This window comes from Limulus polyphemus, unplaced genomic scaffold (genome assembly GCF_000517525.1).
Source record: "Limulus polyphemus unplaced genomic scaffold, Limulus_polyphemus-2.1.2 Scaffold106, whole genome shotgun sequence".
NCBI classification, from domain to species: Eukaryota; Metazoa; Arthropoda; class Merostomata; order Xiphosura; family Limulidae; genus Limulus; species Limulus polyphemus.
In genome coordinates, this window is record NW_013665716.1 from 601577 (window position 1) to 622453 (window position 20877).

Sequence of the window (20877 nt, forward strand, 5' to 3'; positions counted from 1 at the left end):
TGTATATATATATATATATATATATATATATACACACACACACACACACACACATTTATTATATGTACATCACTTATTTTATATCAACAGAAAATATTTTAATCAAATTAACCCTACTTCAGAAACAGGGTTCACAACTACCAACAAAAATAACATTTCCCTACTCAAAAAGTCCATAACTATGGTTTAAACAAGAGTAAACAAGTTGAAAGTTACCTAGCAAATCAACATTAGTGCAGTCCACATCTACTAAACAAACCAATTTTATTACAGTAATCTTGCCATAGTTACCAATCAAACCAATTTGATTATAGTACTTATGTTCACAGTTACCAAACAAACAAATATTACTAGAGTAATCAAGTTCACAGCTGCAAAACAAACCAGAATTGTTACATTAATTATTTTGATAGCTACCAAATAAACCAGCATTAGTTCAGTAATCTTGTCCACAGCTACTAAACAAACCAGCATTAGTACAGTAATCTTGTCCACAGCTACTAAACAAACCAGCATTATGTCAGTAATCATTTCAACAGCTACCAGACAAGCCAGCATTATTACAGTAATCATTTCAACAGCTACCAAACAAGCCAGCAATATTACATTAATAATGTCCACAGCTACTAAACAAACCAGCATTAGTACACTAATCTTGTCCACAGCTACTAAACAAACCAGCATTAGTACACTAATCTTGTCCACAGCTACTAAACAAACCAGCATTAGTACATTAATCTTGTCCACAGCTACTAAACAAACCAGCATTAGTACACTAATCTTGTCCACAGCTACTAAACAAACCAGCATTAGTACACTAATCTTGTCCACAGCTACTAAACAAACCAGCATTATGTCAGTGATCATTTCAACAGCTACCAGACAAGCCAGCATTATTACAGTAATCATTTCAACAGCTACCAAACAAGCCAGCAATATTACATTAATAATGTCCACAGCTACTAAACAAATTAACTTTTTTTATAGTAATCATGTCTATAGCTACCAAATAAACCAACATTACTATAGTAATCATTTTCACAGCTACCAAACAAACCAACTTTACTATAGTAATCATTTTCACAGCTACCAAACAAACCAACTTTACTATAGTAAAAACATGAGACAGCAGATTCTACTTTTACATAGTTATGGTTTTGTTTACAGTTCATTTATTATTCCTTCTATAATTTAGTTCAACAGTGAATTTTTTGTTATCTTAAAGCATTAACTCACCTTCTATCTTAAGCACATTGATTTTAGTGTATTATGAAACTGACAAGCTTTCCCTAGTGGTGATGTAAAGATACTTATATTGTGAAAGATTATGTAGATTTATGGTAATAGTTAATCACAAGAGATGTAACCTCATGGTCTAACCACTAAATAAAAATACTTCCTTGATCTTCAGATGTAGTTAGAAAGAAATATTGCTAAGTATTGCTCGATATTGTTATAGTTCTTGAGAAGTGGTTTAATTCCAAAAGATTGTGTTATCCTCTGGTGAATTAAGTTTTTTTATACTTCTGGTTCTATTTCCTAACCCCTTAGATATTTCTTAAAATTAATCATGTTGAGACTTATGTTGTATTCTTTACTAACAGTTGTACCTAGTCCTGGCCAGGCATGGGTTTACTAAATGTTTTCTTGTTGTAAGTGATAAACTGTGTACTCTAGTTGTTTTAAAGTTTTACTTTGGATTTCTGTTGTCATATTTCAATAAATTGTTCTTTGTTTTACCCTGGTTGTAGCAACATTGTTTAATTCATTATAATCATATTCACAGCTAAGAAACAAAACCAACATTACTATAGCATCCATAGATTTCTTAGCTGTGTAATGTTGGTTTTGCTATAGTATCCATAGACACAGCTAAGAAACAAAACCAACATTACTATAGTATCCATAGACACAGCTAAGAAATAATGTTGGTTTTGCTATAGTATCCATACAAGGAGAATAGTGTCAATAGTGTATGGTACAGCACCAACAACTTCCCAAAACAGTTCAAGTGGTTGAACACTGTTGGTATATTTTCACTTCCCCAGGTGAACCACAACAATCATGAAAGTTATCTTTATGTTACTACTAGTCATGACAGTGTTTCTTGAAATAATGAAAGGCTGATGTAATAGTCTACATGTAAATTTGGTAAATTTAGAAGCTTCTTATCATTCTTAAACATTTTCTTCCTAAGCAGCGACTCAGTAGGAGGCTGGTAAAAGCCACCTGGTTGAAAGAAACTTATATATATATAAAATTAATTTAATCTGTTGTTGAAATGTGAAGTTTTATTATGTATGACTTGTTAAAATTTTAATTTTCATAAGAACACATACAAACTTTCTGACATTTGCATTTTATTTACCAGTGTTAAGTATTAATTCATATTTATGAGATTTAGAGCTAAAACAAGCCTAAATTCATTTTCAACAGTCTTTACAAAGGGTAAAATTGATTAGTGTGTCTTTATTTAGAGAAGGTTTGCTTTTTTGTTTTTATCTAAAATGTTTCATTTTTTGGCTTTTAGTATTTTCTTGAATAACTTAGAAACACATTAAAGTAAGCATTTAGTTTCATGTGAACATATTTTAATTCAAGAAGAAGCTTAAATTTCAAACACTCCAGTGCTAGCAGTTCCTGGTCTCATGCTATTTTGTTTTCTAATCATGGGTGCAACTAATCTTCTGGTGCACTATGAAGTTAGAGTTAGATTATGCCCCTGGTCCACAGTATTAAACAAGCCAACACAGTACTTCTGATCAACTCCACATACAACTAACCAACATAATTATAGTAATAATGTCTATAGCTTCCAAACAAAGCAACATGTTACTAGAGATCAAGTCCACACATACCAAACAAACCAACTTTATTATAGCAACAAGGTCTACAGTTTCCAAAGAAACCAACAAATTACTAGAGATAAAGACCACACACATATCAAAATGTTTAAACACACCAGCTTTAACACTGCAAACAAAATTAGAGTAACCAAGACCACAACTACAAAATAAACCAATATTATTACAGTAACCAAGACCACAGCTACAAAATAAACCAATATTACTACAGTAACCAAGTTGAGTGCTACCAAACAAACCAATATTACTATAGTAACAAAGTCCACAGCTATAAAAAAGAAAACTAACAGTACTTTAATAGCCCATTCTACAGCTAATAAACAACCCAATATTCCTACAGTAACCAAAACCACAGCTACAAAATAAACCAATATTACTACAGTAACCAAGTCCACAACAATAAAAAAAAGTACAAGTTCAGTAATGTTGCAACACTTTTTTGATCATAAAAAAACAAGTATATTTCAATCTCGTAACTACAAAGAAAAATTTCTAAGGTAAACTACAATGCTAGTAAAACTCAAAAGTACTTTTAATATCTCACCAAGTTACAGTAGTAGTTTTACACTTACACCACACCCTAGGTAGATTTTAAAATAAACTGCTGACCATATACACACTCTTATCTCAAATATATTGCATACAAAAATATTAACTTATAAACTGCTGACCATATACACACTCTTATCTCAAATATATTGCATACAAAAATATTAACTTATAAACTGTACTGACATGCTTAATATTTGGAAAACTTACAGTTATTTACAAACTAAAATATACCACAAATAATAGTATTGTTATACTATCATATGAATTTGTTATTGTTTGTAAAATCACAGTGGCATGGAATACAAGAACTTGGCAAGTAAATTTAGTTAAACTAATAACAGATTTGCAGTGAGCATTACACGGAACTTGATCACTGTAGTTAGAATAGTATGCCCTTAATTATATGGAAAACACTGTTTGACAAAAAATAAGCCACTGATTCTAACTGTTGAAGATTTCAAAGTTCACACAGTTTTTAAATGCATCACAAATTAGTTTAAATAAAGGACAGAAACAAGTAACATCCCCGAGATATATTGCATGAAATAATCACAATCACAATCAAATCACACAAATACTTTGCAAAAAGAACAATTAAATGCTTACCGAATAATTTGGTGCTGGTAGATAAAGCTGCTGTTGCTGAGGCCGTGGTGTTTGTAGAAATTCTTGAGCTCTTAATATTTTGGGAGGCGGCCGGCCACGGCCATCACTCCATGACCGTGCCCCCATTTTATAATGACTAATGACGCAAGTAAGAAGCCCCAGCTTTAATACTATAGCTATCACAATGATGAGAATTTGAATGCTGGAAACTGTAAAAAGAGATAAATGAAAAATTCTTATCATGATGTAACAAGTTGTTATGAGTGTTTCTCTCTCTTTCACACACTATAAACTGGATGATTTAGTTCCATATCTAACGAATAACAACTAAAGTCTTGAATTTACAGCTACTGGATTCTGAAACAAATTTGTATAACAGCTGTAAGTGTACATACTAAACTTGCTACCTGTATGTATGTATAATATGAATATTTATTAAAAAAAAAAAGCTGAGTCAAACATACAACTGTAATCACTCTCAAACATCAGACAAACAGACTGTACCAAGTCCAAGGTCAGATACAACCATGTAAAATGCTGTGCAAAACTCAATCTCACCTGATACTGCTGCTGATAAATGTATAATAAGAGATAAAATAAGCCTTTAAATATGTCTGACAGTCATTAATTACACTACTTGTAAATTACTAGTTGTTTTGCACATATTAATAAAAACCACTTCAGTATCACTTTAATCTTGTAATAAAAAATCATAGCAAATGTAGTTAATTTACTTTTAGAACTTCCACATATGTTATAAACTGATATATAATTCTAAACAAAATTAAATACATACAAGAAGAGCATCAAACCTACTAGTTGTTGGAACTTCTTGATACATTGATTTTAGGCTATTTTCTTTCTACAGCATTTTTCAATAAATAAACTGATGATAATGCCATATATTGTTTAGCTCTTGATAACTTGAGGAACTATGTTATACATTGTAATTTAACTCGCACTGTTCTAATTATATTTTTCAAGTTTTAATTTAAATGTTCATTTGCTAGACGGTTCTAATCATGATGATGGTGCAATATATCAAGAATGTTAAGGCTTCTGTAGAATCTAGTAATTTTGTGCAGTATGTAGAAACAAAGGGAAAATATATAAATTAAACCCAGTAAAGCAGTCAGTTAATGAGTAATAAGTTACTGAGTGACTCAGTTCAGTGTCAGAAAAGTTATTCAGGGATAGAAGTGAGACATTGCATCTATTCCTCTGCAATTTAATTGAGTTAGTTGGCGTGTTTAGCTGAGGAATTGTACAAATAAGTTTATAAGTAAGTTAGGCCTACAAGTGAATATAGCCTGTAGCAAACATTACTGAAGAAATAAATTAATTCATTATCATTACATAGATTGGACTAAGCTTTATTTTTACCAAATAATCCAAAAAATATAACCAATGATAGAACACATTGCTATAAATGTAGGTGATTTTCAGCTGCAGATGATCCATGTAGGTGATCTATTACAAGATAAGTCTAGAAAGTTTAAACGGTATCCTCTAGTGTTTGTGTAATTAACTCTGCATGTACATAAGCTGAACATTTTCTTCAATATTTAGTATATGTATACTAATATTAACTTATTCTTGCACTGAAAGGCTTGCTATTTATCACATAAGGCCCAAGTCTTCTTTCAACAGCAGAAAAGAGCCTACCGCTAGATTTACAGAATTTCATTCTCACAAAACCTGTAATCCACAAACTTTAAGTCAATGTGTCTATTATTTTCATTTCATTTTTCATCTCATAAGTTTGCATTGGAAATCTGACACCATTTTAAAAATGACGTTTTTAGTTCCCACATATATTTCTATATCAATACTCTTTTGTTTTGTAAAATAAAATTCATATTCAATATTTTTTATAACAGTTTCCATGGTCCAAACATATAATAAAAGTTACAGAGTAGGATTATTATCCACATATAATCCACTGGCAATGTTTGAGGAGGTGCTTTAATTCTTTCATTACCATTTTTATATAAAACTCCCAGTACAATGTATATTTTTAAGATACACAATACATAAACAAAAATAAAAGTTCTTGTTTTAATATTTCATTACTTCTTTCAAAGTTTAAACTGGTAAACTTTGGAAAGATTGAAGGGGAATACCTTTTCTTCATGGTGGTACACAATTGCAAAATCACATATGGTTAATATCACACTTTTCAAGGCTAAATCAAAGATTATCATGTAGTGTGTTCCATAAATGTGCCTATTGCAGTGCTCTAGAGGGAATACATACACGTGTCTATTGCAGTGAATAAGTTAAAAATACACAAGTGGACAAAATTTTTCTCAAACAACTCAATAGATTTGGTTTAATTCTTAAGGAAAAACAATGAGTCAAGTATGATTATCACAGGACATTACCATTCAAGAACATACTTCAAACAAACATGTTAATACGACTATATCTACTAAGATATTTAGGTGTATAAAACCAGTTCTTCATATTACCTTAGTGAGTCATTACTAATATCAGTGTCCTCAACACAGCAGTACATAACTCCAGAAACTAGTGACACACGTAAAGGTTGTGTGTTGTGTCTAGAAACTAATGGTGCACAGGTTACGTGCTTTGCCTAGAAACTAGTGGTGCACAGGTTACGTGCTTTGCCTAAAACTAGCGATGCAGAAGTCGCGCACTTTGAAAACTAGTGGAATGTTAAACGTTATAAACTGACAGTATACACACACACAACCACACGATATAATATCAACTGAATATAACAAGCTTCAAGGTCACATTACACTCACTACAACATATAACACAATATCAGTTGAATATGCCAAGTTATATGGTAACAGCATTCCTATTTACTTTTAATGTAAAGCATGGCCTCATCATGTAAACAGTAGTTTTAGCATAGTAAAGTGGGGCATATGTAGTCTGCCACAGCTAATAGTACTGTAGTATGTAGTGACATGTACAAATTTGGACAATTATAATCTAGATATGTACTTTGACACTGCAGATAGTGTACTTTTTATGTCTGAAAAACGGTTACGATTTTTATGATAATTTTCCTGTGGTTATCTATGTGCAAGAGTGACAGTACTATTCATGTACGCCTATAATTATCCTACTATTTCACAATGCTGCAACACAAGTTCACCAAAAGTACTTATCTTGATGCACCCTCAACACCAGGACACATCTAATAGGAGGTCAGTGTTACACATAGCAAAAGTAGCACAATGTGCATCCCTTTGGATAAGAATAACTCTCACGACGATCAACAGGGGGAGCCCTGAGAAACCCAAGAGTAAGAAAGACGATGAGACCGGGGGTAGGCGGTCTTGAGCGCTTTCTCTTGTCAACACGATAAAAAAATCAGCTGTAGCCATCAAGCAGACAAAACTACCCTTACACTGAAGTGTTCAAAACACATACAATGTTGTTATGTCATTCAAACGAACAACATGATTCACGCCTGCGCAATCAGGTCTTCCTTTTGCAAGATAAAAAGTATCAATGGTTGCCTCTGGTAGTCTTCCTAATGAGGAGCCTGCAGCGGATATCCGGCTCATGAGAAAGCAGTGGGTTAAGCTCTTCTTCAAGGCTGGTAATTAGGAGAGCCTGCACGAAGATCCGTTTTCACTGGCTGGCAGGGCCTAACCTGGCTCCCCCCGTCTCATTCCCGTTCAGTGCCAACCAAGACGACTACGTAAAGCTTGCAGTACTGGAAATACTAGTTTGGTTTAGTTATGTGGTCCATAACGTCTGCCAACAATCCTTTTTCAACATTTTGGCTCTCGACTGGGCCTGCACGACTGTTAGCAGAAAATACCACCCTGTGACACCTTCTAAAACCTGCCACCTGGTATTATGGCCGTCAACGTGTACTTGTATCACTGGCACGCGTCTTTGCTGCCCACTTTCTTTGCAGACTCTATAGTTTTTAACTGTTACATTGCTGGTGTCACTGAAATTATTACGACTCGCAGAAACACTTACGTTTGAGCCATTTATGGATCACCTACTGGAATTTGTTTTGTTGTTTTCTGCATTTTTCACATTTTATTGATAACTTGTAGAATGTCGACCATTTCAAACTCTGCTACATTAAACCAATATATATTTTTATGGTATGAATTATATATAGATTAACATAACACGTAGTTCACGTGATAGCGAAAATATTAAGAGCACAAATTTGTTTAATCATTCGTTTGTAGTTCTTCACGGACAGGTATTACAGTACTTAATTACAGTATACATATTTACCGAAATTAGTTCGAAAGTGAATTGGCTTGACAATGAGAACGAATTTATTTTTTACAAGTATTTATGTACTGTTTTTTTTTACTACGCACTTTGATTTTAAGGATACTACACACACACACTAGCTAATAAAGTTCACACTTGTTACATGTATGTGTAAAATTACAACCAGTAGACAAATAACGCCCTTTGCAACTTCTAATTGAAACCCCACCAGTGAAATCTAACGGTTAATCCACACAATGCTAATTTTACGATGACGGTTCGTTAGTCCGAGAGCCCATTACTCCGAAGGCCCAATAGTCCGAAGATGCAAATTTGTTGTTTTTCTAACAGTTAAAATGTTAAATTTGTGAAATTGTATGACAAAAACACCCCAAGATATGAACTAAAAAGGTTGAAATTTCTCATGAATAGATAGATAATGTTTATCATTATCTCCCTGATGTTATTTTCCTATATGCATGTATAGTAAGTATTACCTGCAGAGCCCGCATATCTACGCACCAGGATTGAATTTGCAAATCTAGCTCTTCTGAGAGAATGGACAATCAAGATTCTTATCATCTCGATACCGAGTCAATGCAATGAGCTGTACACTACAATGTCAATTCAAATATTTCTGTTATTTGTATTTAAAACGAGAGCAAGCTGTCAGGAGCAGCTGGTACCCCCAACCCCCGCCAAGTTATACTCTTTAAACTTTTCATTACAGATTGCATTAATGTATTATGGACCAACGAATTTGCTTATTTATTGAATTTAAACTTATGCTGCGAAAACCATAGATCTGTGACTGTCGGGCCTTGGGAATACTGGGCAGTCACTAATTTGTTAGTGCCTGTCTACATATAACGATAACAGCATGACACTGGCAACACCAACCAGGAACTTCCTTTCCAATCTTTCCTGTCACGTGCACGAACGAACGTGCTATTATTCACAGCCCACAAGGAAAAATAGCTATGGTTTTTGTTTTGGGCAAATAATTTCAGTGCTTTTAGATCGACGAAATAGCGTTTAGCATTGTTACTATGCTGCAATTTTTCTCCCCTTGTTCAATATTGTTGATGGTTCTGCCCTGTCCTTCAAACAACGTTTCACTATTATTCGCAGTATTGTTTATCGTCTGTCCACACAAACACTTTTAAAGGATCGAAGTTTCAGGCAACAGGGACAAGTGATGGATGAGATGCTTGATCTAATACGCACAGAATGCACGACTTAACACTTGTGTTTATTCGTCGTTCACGGTGTCGGTTTCAAATAACAAGTCTTATAATAGTAATAAGTAATACTAAAACAGTATACTAGTATGGGACTGTCGTCATCATAATGTAAAAAAAGAAAGGCACCTCGTACATAATATTTACAATTATACCACGCTGCATAAATTTACCTACCGCAACAACACAAGCAGCCTGCAGTGAGATTAACATTTCTTTGAAAACGTGTTTATGCTAACATCACACACGTCAAAGGGAATTCTTATAAAGTTTTAATTTTTTAACGTCAAAACACATTACAGCTCATATTTCTTCCAATAGATATACGGAATACTATGGATTGGTGGCTCCAGCTCACAAGTTACCGACTTATAAACAACGAATATCCATAAATATAATACATGCCATTAAAAACGGTCTCTCGTAATATTCGCAGTAGAACTATCGTGGTTTTGTTTAAACACCACTAGAAGTGCACTTATAAAAACCCCAATAAAATAATACCTGTAAATCAGCGGTTCTCAATCTGTTGTCTTCGGTCCACTGGTGGTTCGGCGCTCCCTTCACGTGTTTCGTGGAAAGCTTGCATAATTACAGAAAGGAAGCAACAGCATAGGGTACGAATCCAGTTGTGTCCCGCCGAAATAATAAAATGCAGGTGGTCTACGAACAAAAACGTCTGAGAAACACCGCTTTAAATTATTTGTTTAGCCTTTCGTTCAATTATTAAAAAGCTTTAAAAAAATCTAGGGTTATGTATCAAATTACTTGCGAGTCTGTAATAACTGTTGGTTACAAGACCTCAATAACACACGAGTCACACAAAAAATAATCAATATTGCAGTTAATCGCACTAATTATGCTAGTTTTCTACGTAGATAAAAAAATGAGAGATTTCACCCAATCTTGTGGTCAATTCTTTATATCTAAGTATTGTAACAGCAAAATCATGAAAATACTCAATGGGATGTAATATGTGCACCCCCATTTGTAGTGAATGGTATAAAAGCAAATAAAATAAATAGCAATAGAAGTAATGAAATTGCACTATATGTTATTAACAATATTTTCAGTTCCAGGTGCTTCTTATAGGGGATAGGCATATTTAACCGATTTAAGATGAGTTCTTAAATTTATTTGATGTCTCAGATTTTTCGTACAGACCCACACAAAAGAATATCTTGTACAGCCATCCATAATTTTGAGCTGTTAAACTAGAGGGAATGTAGTTAGTCGACAGTACCCACCGCTAACTGGGATTTAACTGTCACTATCGTAGCAATTTTAATTATATAGCTTTTACTTTTTTTTATTTTAAATAGTACTTGCTGCACGTGAGCTATGTAATCGAAATTTGGAGCCATCAGCTACAATAGGAGCTACATTTGGACCCAGAACGCCTCTAAGATTCACTAGGTTAATGTAATCTTGACAGAAGCGAACGATTTCTTATCAAACCTAACAAAATATATTGGTTCATCATCTTTCTGATTTAATATCCTAGTTTAAGGCAACTGTTGAATTATGGCTTAGCTTGTCCCAGTAATTAGCAGGTCCATTGTTCACTTCCCATTACCCATCCCCAAAAACAAATCGCACTCCGCACTCTTGAACCATGGGTGCATTATAAGTGTGACGGTTTGACTACTACTTGGACAGTCAAGAGATGTCGGTGGGTGTTGTTGACTGGCTTGCCTTTCCTCCAAATTATCAGTTCAAAATTAGGGGACAGGGGACGATCACCGCAAATAGCCCTTGAGTAGCTTTGCGCGAATTTTCCAAAATAAACAAGATTTCGTTTCCAGTGCAGCGTGTGTGTTTTCTTAGAGCAAAGCCACATCGGACTATCTGTTGTGTCCACCGAGGGGAATCAAACCCCTGATTTTAGCGTTGTAAATACGAAGACTTACCGCTGTCCCACCGGGAGACAATGCAGTTAGTACCATTGGACTAAATGTAGTTATTAACACTAGTTATTGGACAAATACACTACTCCGAAATACTGCATACAAAAATTGAATGCGATACTGTTTACAAGGTTAACCCACACGAAGCATCGGATATTCACGTATTTATTTATTAATGTGAGACTCAAAAATCAAAGGACTTTAATAATTACTTCATTATCTCTTTATATGATAATTTGAAATCAAAACAACATTTCCTTTTGTTCTTCATCGTAATAAAATAATACTCGAACCATCAAGTTACAATCACAAGAAAAAAGTTTAGAATCCAGTTTGACGCTGGCACCAGAGCTCGCCGCCAGCTGTCTGTCCCACAGAACTCGGGTCTTCTCGCTCGGCGTTTTTCACTTAGTATCTGCCGCCGATAGCCTTGCAGGGACTGCAGTAGGCGTACTAGAAATGCTAACACTCCTGTTATTTCTCTTACATTTACATTAAAAGTTGAAATGAATATTTACCTTTATACAAGTTAACACGGAACTTCGCAATACAATAACAGGAATCCTTTGTACAAGTAACTAATGGCAACCATCTTTCCTTTAGTCTTTATTTAGGCGACAATATTGCAGTTATATCATACAACCTCACCTGTCCAACAGAGTAAACCCAACCTCCGAGTTCAATACTACTATCGCCCTCTAGTGTCTACAAACACATAAATCGATTTTCTGGCGTAGAGGTTGGAAGTTGTATCGTGTAGCGTATTTCCAACTTATTTTAATGCATCAAAAGAAAATTATAATAATAATTTGTATTGATGAAAAATAATACTCATTTTCCCCATGCTATTAATATTGCATGTTATGAGAAAAAGGGCCTCAAAGGAAATTATATATTATAAGAACTTAAATATCTGTTGTATCCACCAAGGGGAATCGAACCCCTGATTCTAGCGTTGTAAATCCGGGGACCAATTGTATTAAGTGAGATGGTTTTAAGACACGCGTTACTTATTACTTTTTGATTAAAAAAACAGTTAAACTATAAAATAAATGTTACTTAAATAATCAAGCCCTGAAGTCATGAATAACGACATTACTACGAAAGGCCTCGTTGGCAATGGATATGACATATGTAGTGTGGTTGACATATTATGACATATTCTTCTTTGCTTTCACTCGTAAGTTCTTAGAATTACTAACGTAGTTTCTCCCATTGATACTGGGCTTACTTGACCCACTCGGGGAAGGGGGGGGGGAGAGACTAGCTTGCTGGTTTCCCGCTTTTTCTGAATAATAGCAAAGTTAATTAAAGTAAAGATGATATGTAATATAATAAATTTGTGTTTAAAATGTGTGTATTTTTAATCCTTACCGTATATTCGATTTGTAAATTACTTTAAAAATTGATAATAATTATACTTCAGTTACAGTTGTTTATACAATTAATAATATAAATAGCGCCTAAACTACTACTTAGAGTATGATACGACACAAACACTATGTTGAAGTACCCCTCTGCGCGAGGTTTTCGTAATAAGAAAAAACACACACACACACACAAGGAAGATTTGTTTAAGTAATAGTATTTTCTACGAAAAACAAACGTTAAGACAACAATTACACGTGGAATGATACCAAACAAAAAACGATAACTATCACAAGTGTGAGATAAATCGAAATATATATCCTCAAAAAATAAAAAACTATTAAGCTATTTCGGTATAATTTGGATTATGATATAACGTAGTCGAAGAATGCTCGTTAAACATACAAAAAAAAAACGATAAAAGTTCAAAAGGCACTACGTTTAAATTTTTAACATATTAACAAATACAACAAAGCTATGTGCCAAATGTGCAACGCTGACAGAAAGATAAACACGTGTTTATTCGACTTGGAACTTAATGATGCATGTAAGTTTTTACAACGTAGTTTGAAGCTATGTTGAAATGGTTATTTTCGCAATAATTCCATATCTTAGCTTTTAGTTACGCAGCAACAACACCTCTGCCGGTGGATGAGTGGCAAGTGTGATGGCTTATAACGTTTAAATCAGGGTTCGATACCCGCAATGGGCAAACCACAGACAGCCCATTGTGTAATTTTGTGCTTTAACAACATACAAACAAACGCGACAACAAAAAATAAATAAAAAATCATGAAATCTGCGGATCAAATTACCAATAAACAAAAAAAAACAGTATACCTTATAAATATGGAAGCAATGTTATATAAACTCTTATCATGCGATAACTTTTAGGCACATTACTATCGTGCACTCTGCATAGGGAGGACGATTAGTTACACAAAACACTATAAAAAGTATGCTAAGTTAACATTTAAAAATGAAGGCTACGATTGGGGAATTCCGCCAATAAAAAAAAGAAACTGTTAATTAGAAACTGAAATCCTGTAATATGAATCAGCATTTTATGGGAAGTAGGTCAAATTTATTGTGGGAATACAGGCAGAACTTATTACGGCAATCTCCGTTAACTACAGACGAATAGTGCGAGTACACTCAAATTGTTGATCTCACTGTCATAGACGAAAACAACCAGCCTCCATCTATCTGCGTATCTACGTGCAGACACTCCGATGCACCTGCAGCATTGATTTAGTTTTCGTCAAAATAATAGTTTTCGCTTTATTTGTCAACAAATGTCAAAATTCAAGAATGTGTCCAGTTCAGTTGCAGTACCGGTTTCAAACTTCCTAACAAGCTCAGTTGCAGTACCGGTTTCAAATTTCCTAACAAGTTCAGTTGCAGTACCGGTTTCAAACTTCCTAGCAAATTTAGTTGCAGTACCGGTTTCAAATTTCCTAACAAGTTCAGTTGCAGTACCGGTTTCAAACTTCCTAGCAAATTTAGTTGCAGTACCGGTTTCAAACTTCCTATCAAGTTTAGTTGCAGTGCCGGTTTCAAACTTCCTAGCAAGTTTAGTTTCAGTACCGATTTCAAACTTCCTAGCAAATTTAGTTGCATTACCGGTTTCAAACTTTCTAGCAAGTTTAGTTGCAGTACCGGTTTCAAATTTCCTAGAAAGCTCAGCTGCAGTACCGGCTACAAATTTCATGGCAAGTTCTGTCATGCTATGAGTTGAACCAATACGTGGTTCAATGACCGCAGTGGCTTGTCATAGACGTGTATGTTTTTAGAATGTAATACAGCCTTACAATCATTAGATCCTATCCGAAAAACTTTCAATACATATTAATAAAATTTATAACAGGGAACAATGTAACATACAGAATGATATCGTCAAATAAACTCGTAATGAAACAAACATATACTTAGCATATCGTGTCATATCCCACAGTATAATGCGAGTGGTTTATGAGTCAGCTTTACCCATCAAATCCTTTAACTACTAGATCGTCATTTGTGAAAAGTAGAAATGATTAGCTACATTAGTTTTACGTCATCGAAGAACGAAGTTTCAACCCTAAGCTATACTAATGCAAAATAATTTTGTGCAAATCTGGTCGTTATATATTTGTTTGTTTTTGTAGTTGAGTACAATGCTACACAATGGGCTATTTGTTCTCTGCCTGCAAAGGGGATTGAAACCCGATTTTTAGCGATATAAGCCCTCAGACTTACCGCTGAGTCACCGGAGGGCGTCAGTTTATTCGTTGCTAAGCTATCTGTGCTCTGCCCTCCACGATTATCGAAACCCCATTTTTTTTAGCATTATAAGCCTTCAGAGTTACTGCTAAGCCACTGGGGGCGGGGGCGTCATATGCGTGATTTAACAAGAATTAAGAACAGAGATTTAAAGATCATAGCAGAATCAATTCACGGATTACGATACTACCTTGCCGGTCAATTTTCGTTTATATACATCTAGCAGCAATATTACTAGCAATATTTGTCGTGCATATTAAATTATTTCCTATTTTCCTATCTCACCACATTACCTGTGACTGTCTTGTTCTCATATAATCTAAAATCTAAATTTCTGGTAATTTTTTCAGCAGTAGAAATCACATCTGATCATATTACTGATCAACTTTCATAGACATATTTTGTCATTTTTCTTGCCCTATAAATTCTACCTAGTCATGTTATGTTTGTCGCCTTTTTTTTGTATTTATCTAAGTTCAACGATCAAAGTTCATGTTTTTATTTTCTTTACCTTTTCACATTTGAAAATGTAGTGGCAGTGTGTTCATCTTCTTGTTAAGAAATGGTTTTCTAAGCTAGATGGCAAGAGGTTCGAGCATTCTAAGGTGGAATTATTCCCGGGTATAGAAAACGACATGGAAAAAAACTGGATGTAAACAGATCACATTCGATTAAATAGTGGTTGGTAATACCATTGGTTTTGTATGTTTTAGCGATAAAGTATTATTTTATTCAACTGCAGAGCCTTCTAGTGATTGATCAAATACATCCCTGGTAGCATCTCGGTCACATGAACTCATACACTACAATAGTCTAGGTGAAAAGGGATTTTCAACTTTAAAGAAAAACATCACCCGTTTAATATCTGGGAATCCTTAAAAAATGCTTTGATCTCCATCTGATGATTCAAATTTAAGATGTTCTAAAATCCGAATGTTTACTATTGTTCTAAACGGCTCATTATGTGCTAATTCCAATATTCAAGTAAAGAGGTTTAGTCAAACCTGAAAGCTCCCCCCCCCCCATATCTGTTGTTCCCTCCAGACTCTTTGAAAAATAATTTTAGTTGTTTATATTCAGGGTGACGGGATGAAGCAAGAGCACCTACAGGTAAAATTTAAAGTTGCATTGTCAAAACTTGTGAAAGGATTTCAGAAATCCACAAAACAAAGATACATACAATTGAGAATCACACACGGACGGTTACACACAATCTGCATTATATGATTGTTTACGCAGTATTTTGACTTAAAACTAAAAAAATATCAAAGGAAAATAAATAGTAATACTTTTGATACATTTAAAACTCAGAAGGATAAACTGAAAATACAAAAGTGAACCTAGACGAGTTTCTTTATCGTCAGAATATCCATATTTAGAGTTTAAAATGTAGCAAGTGGCTTTGCAGTTGTGTGATCGTTATACTTACAAAGTTTGACGATAGATGGATGAATAATAATGATGCCCTACTCTGTGAGAAGACTTGTTAGGTTTGATTATGGCGATCGTCGCTAGGTGGTGTGGTGACTTACCACATAGTCACTGACGCCACTTTAAGTGTACGATTTGTGTGTATTAAAAAGCATTTAGACTAAACAAATTGAGAAATGGAAGCACAGAAAAGCTACACTGAAGTTGTCTTTCTGTTAACTCTGTCTTAGATAGGCACTAATTATAAATAAGGCATTTAATTTCTATAGGAAATCATAAGATACAGTTTTGAAATGCCATGAACCATAAGTTTATTATTTATCCAATAAACAATACTTACATATGTTTAAAAACGTATAGGCAAACACTGAACACAGTGATGACTGTCAGTAAGAAAACAATTTCAAATTCGTCGCAAGACTGTAGCAAATAACCACGCTTCTTTTTTCAGTATTCGCAGTAAGAGTTTGCTAAAAAAAAACAAAAAAACATAGACCAATGATGTTTTCTTACGGTCCTATTACTCGTTGCTTCAGGCAACTTCAATGAATTAATCGTGTTTTTGTTTCCATTATGGTGCCTTCCTGTAATTGATCAAAGCTTAGAATACAACGCTAGAACAACCTGGTTCAACCTTGATTTTCTCACTGCTGGATACCTTTTATTCCTATTCGATTACCATCCAGTTTTATTTGTTGTTTTCACTTAATTTTACTTCCATTCGATTTCTTGGATCAGATAAAAGATAATATCTTTCAAACATAATTTGTTCTTTCTGGTTTTGCAGGTCTGTCTACACTGGTAAATAAACAAAAAAGAAACGAAGTAGGAACAACATCGTGATCATAAGTGGCACAATGAAGCGGGAAATATGTAATGCAAAACTATTTCCGTGTATGTGCAAGAGCTTACGAATGTTCCAGTGTGCTGCGAAATCCTGCACCCATTCCCGTTCTTTCCAATTTTAAAAACAGGGGAAAAAAGAAAATAATCTATCGACATAGTTATTTATCCAAAGCAGTAAAGGTAACATTTACATTCTCTTTTCTCTTTACAATTGCTGTAAGCTTCTTTTAATTTTTTAGAACACGAAACGTTTAGTCAAGTCACGTCACACGCACGCGCATCAGTCGAAGGGATAGGTACATATCACTTTCTATACGAAGCCCAAGAAACAAATAACAGGCTGTATGCGTTCTTCCTGGTAAGAAAGGGGTTATTTTATTGGAAAACTTGCACACAGTTGAATATAAAGCTAATAACCCTCCATTCTGAATGAAAGGCACACCCTGATGAAAGGATTGTAGTACTTTGTTTGCTAAATTGGACTAAGCAGCTGGGATCTCAGCTAAACCATGGGTAGGGCACCCTGCCAAAACTGTCCACTCTCGTAATAAACACAGGCATAAATATATAACGGGGTGGGGCTATCTGACACCTTCCATAACATCGTGAAAAGAAGAGGATTTTAATGCATTTCTAGTGGCAACGTGCATCATTGATCTCAGTGGAATTCCCCCCCCCTACCCACACACACACACACCACAAAAGAAAACCAACATAAGCGTACTTTACAAATACCTCATGAACATCCTGCTGGTATCCACCGTGAGAAGACGTGTCGAAACAGACATAAGTTAACAGATCCACCGAAGGCTCCCGTTTCCCCAAGGGACAACATCTTACAACGATGGATTTGTAAAGTTATTAGATACACGTTGTTTTTCAGAATACTATACTTATTTATTGTAGTAAATTGAGAGTAAGATTAATTTCTTAAACAAATGGAAAAACAAGTAGTAATTTTTGAGAGAAAAAAAGTTACTTTATTAGAGCAAGGGGAGTAAAACATAGTCAAACATCCTTCACTGGAAAACTTGTTTATACAGGAATACTCTGCGACACTTGATATCTATAATTATGAGGGGTTAGTTGTTGTTATTTACTAAAATGAGGAGAAAAAAAAAAACTCCTGATGCAAGAAGCAAATCATGAGATATTTTAAAATATTTTTACACATTTATTGCGTTTAAGGGAGGTTGGTGAAACCGTAATATGATCGTGAAACGAAATGGCTGAAAAATACATTAAGACTCGTGAAAGTTAATACGTGAAATTATAGAATATCCTTTTGCAACTTTTAAAATAGATTTTTAACATCAACTACAAGTGACCCAAAGGAATTTAAAAATAAAATCACCAAACCTGTCGTTTAAGGAGGAGATGTTAACCAAGATTATGTTAATTTGAGACTAACTTCAGCTAGCAGTAATAATGAAGAAAGTATAGGAAATCTTTTGTTGCATTTTGTGGTCAGTTCTAATCACAATATTCAACTCTCAACTTTAAGCGTAATATCATACCAACAATCCGCGATTCGTGAAACTTAATGTATTTTGTACGTTTATTCTATTAATCCTGTGTCCAGTTGCGTGAAGGTTTGTTCTTCATAATAATAATCTTAACATAGTAAGAAAAGTATACAATTCCGTTAAGAATTAAGTCTTTGAAAAAAAAACTGATTATTTAATTTCTTTAGTACATCTTGATGTATAGAGGACATTTTAATTCTAGAAATAAACGACCTTATAACACCAAATTGTTGTTTTTATTTAATTGGACACTCAACGTTTCGCTTTATAGCTTCTTCAGGAGCGTTCATCCTAAGTTACGGTTTGTGTTTTAAGGGAATGCTCCTGAAGAAGCTGTAAAGCGAAACGTTGAGTATCTAATTAAAAAAACAACACAAAAACAATTTTGTGTCATAAGGTCGTTTATTTCTAGTAACAAAAAAGCTTAGTTATCTTACAAGTAATTCAAAATGAATCTAACTTGTATCTTTATCTAAAGAGTCATAACCCACACACAATATTATCATAAAAAAGCATATTGCAAATCTGAGGAACAAGAGCTTTTTTTTTCAAACATTCAAGGCATGTTAAATTGTATCATACCCCACACCGAATGTTATCCTACACAGCAGCTTTAATCATACGTATAGGGCCTGTTAAATTGTATCATAAACTACATATAATGTTATCCTACACAGCAGCTTTAATCATACGTAAAGGGCCTGTTAAATTGTATAATAAACTACATATTATGTTATCCTACACAGCAGCTTTAATCATACGTAAAGGGCCTGTTAAATTGTATCATAAACTACATATTATGTTATCCTACACAGCAGCTTTAATCATACGTAAAAGGCCTGTTAAACTGTATCATAAGCTACATATTATGTTATCCTACACAGCAGCTTTAATCATACGTAAAGGGCCTGTTAAATTGTATCATAAACTACATATTATGTTATCCTACACAGCAGCTTTAATCATACGTAAAAGGCCTGTTAAATTGTATCATAAACTACATATTATGTTATCCTACACAGCAGACTACAAATCCGAGAAACAAAGACTTTGCTCATACATTCTGGGCCTGTTAAGTTGTACCATACCCCACATGTTATCCAACCCACAGAATACAAATATGATGAAAAGAAGCTTTGCTCATGTATTGAATGTAATCAAAAACACATAAGGTGTGAAAAAAAGTGCGGCCAAAAAAGAATTGAGCGTGCGACTTAAAGGAATGAAATCAAAATTGGTGGACAAATTGGTAGCTAGTTATAGCATTGATAACAAATTTTACAGCAAATGTTCATTCATTAGGTAGCCAGTCGCGTTTTTTTGTTCAACTTGGAGCATGATGGTGGGTAAAACAAAATACGCGGCCTAGTTAACTAATGAATGAGTATTTGTTGTAAAATTCTTGTCAATGCTGTAAGTGTAGCTACCAGTTTGGCCGCCAATTTGGATTTCACTTCTTTAGAGTTTAAATCACATGCTCAATCCTTTTTTGGCCGCACCTTTTTTCACACCTAAGATGTTTGTGATTAGATATCATGACTTTTTGTCAATACATACTAACAAACCACAACAACTAAGAAAGTGAAACTCGATAATAACCAACATTAGCTTTAGAATCGCAACTCTATTATTCGGAACAGACCTATAGTTTACAGAACCAACCAGATCCTTTAAAATATATGGTGGTAGTTTTCCTATCTGAAACATTGTTAATAACTTCCTTTATAGTAACGCCATGGAAACTAGATTAACAGTTTCTTGTCGTCACCCGCATGCACTCGGTACAACCATATGAAGCATCATATTTACGCTAATTGCTTCAGCTAATATCATGTGAGGCAAAACTCTCTTTATTTATTTATTGTTTATTATGAATTTCGCGCAAAGCTACATGAGGGCTATCTGCACTAGTCGTCACTAATTTAGCAGTGCAAGACTAGTCATCACCACCCACCGCCAACTCTTGGGATACTCTTTTACCAACGAATAGTGGGATTGACCGTCACGTTATAACGCCCCTACGGCTGAAAGAGCGAGCATGTTTGGTGGG

The 20877-nt window shown here is 34.3% G+C and overlaps 1 protein-coding gene across 1 annotated transcript in view; it reads right to left on the reverse strand.

Moving 5' to 3' along the window:
- LOC106470660 (protein TMEPAI-like) overlaps nucleotides 1-12000 on the reverse strand; it is a gene marked incomplete at its 5' end in the record, with an annotated part of 21668 nt that extends 9668 nt beyond the window's left edge. Inside the window, 2 exons of the mRNA XM_022400041.1 lie at nucleotides 4023-4231; nucleotides 11913-12000. Of these exons, the coding sequence (XP_022255749.1) occupies nucleotides 4023-4231; nucleotides 11913-12000 (297 nt within the window). The remainder of the gene's footprint in view (nucleotides 1-4022; nucleotides 4232-11912) is intronic.
- Between the last annotated feature and the right edge of the window lie 8877 nt (nucleotides 12001-20877).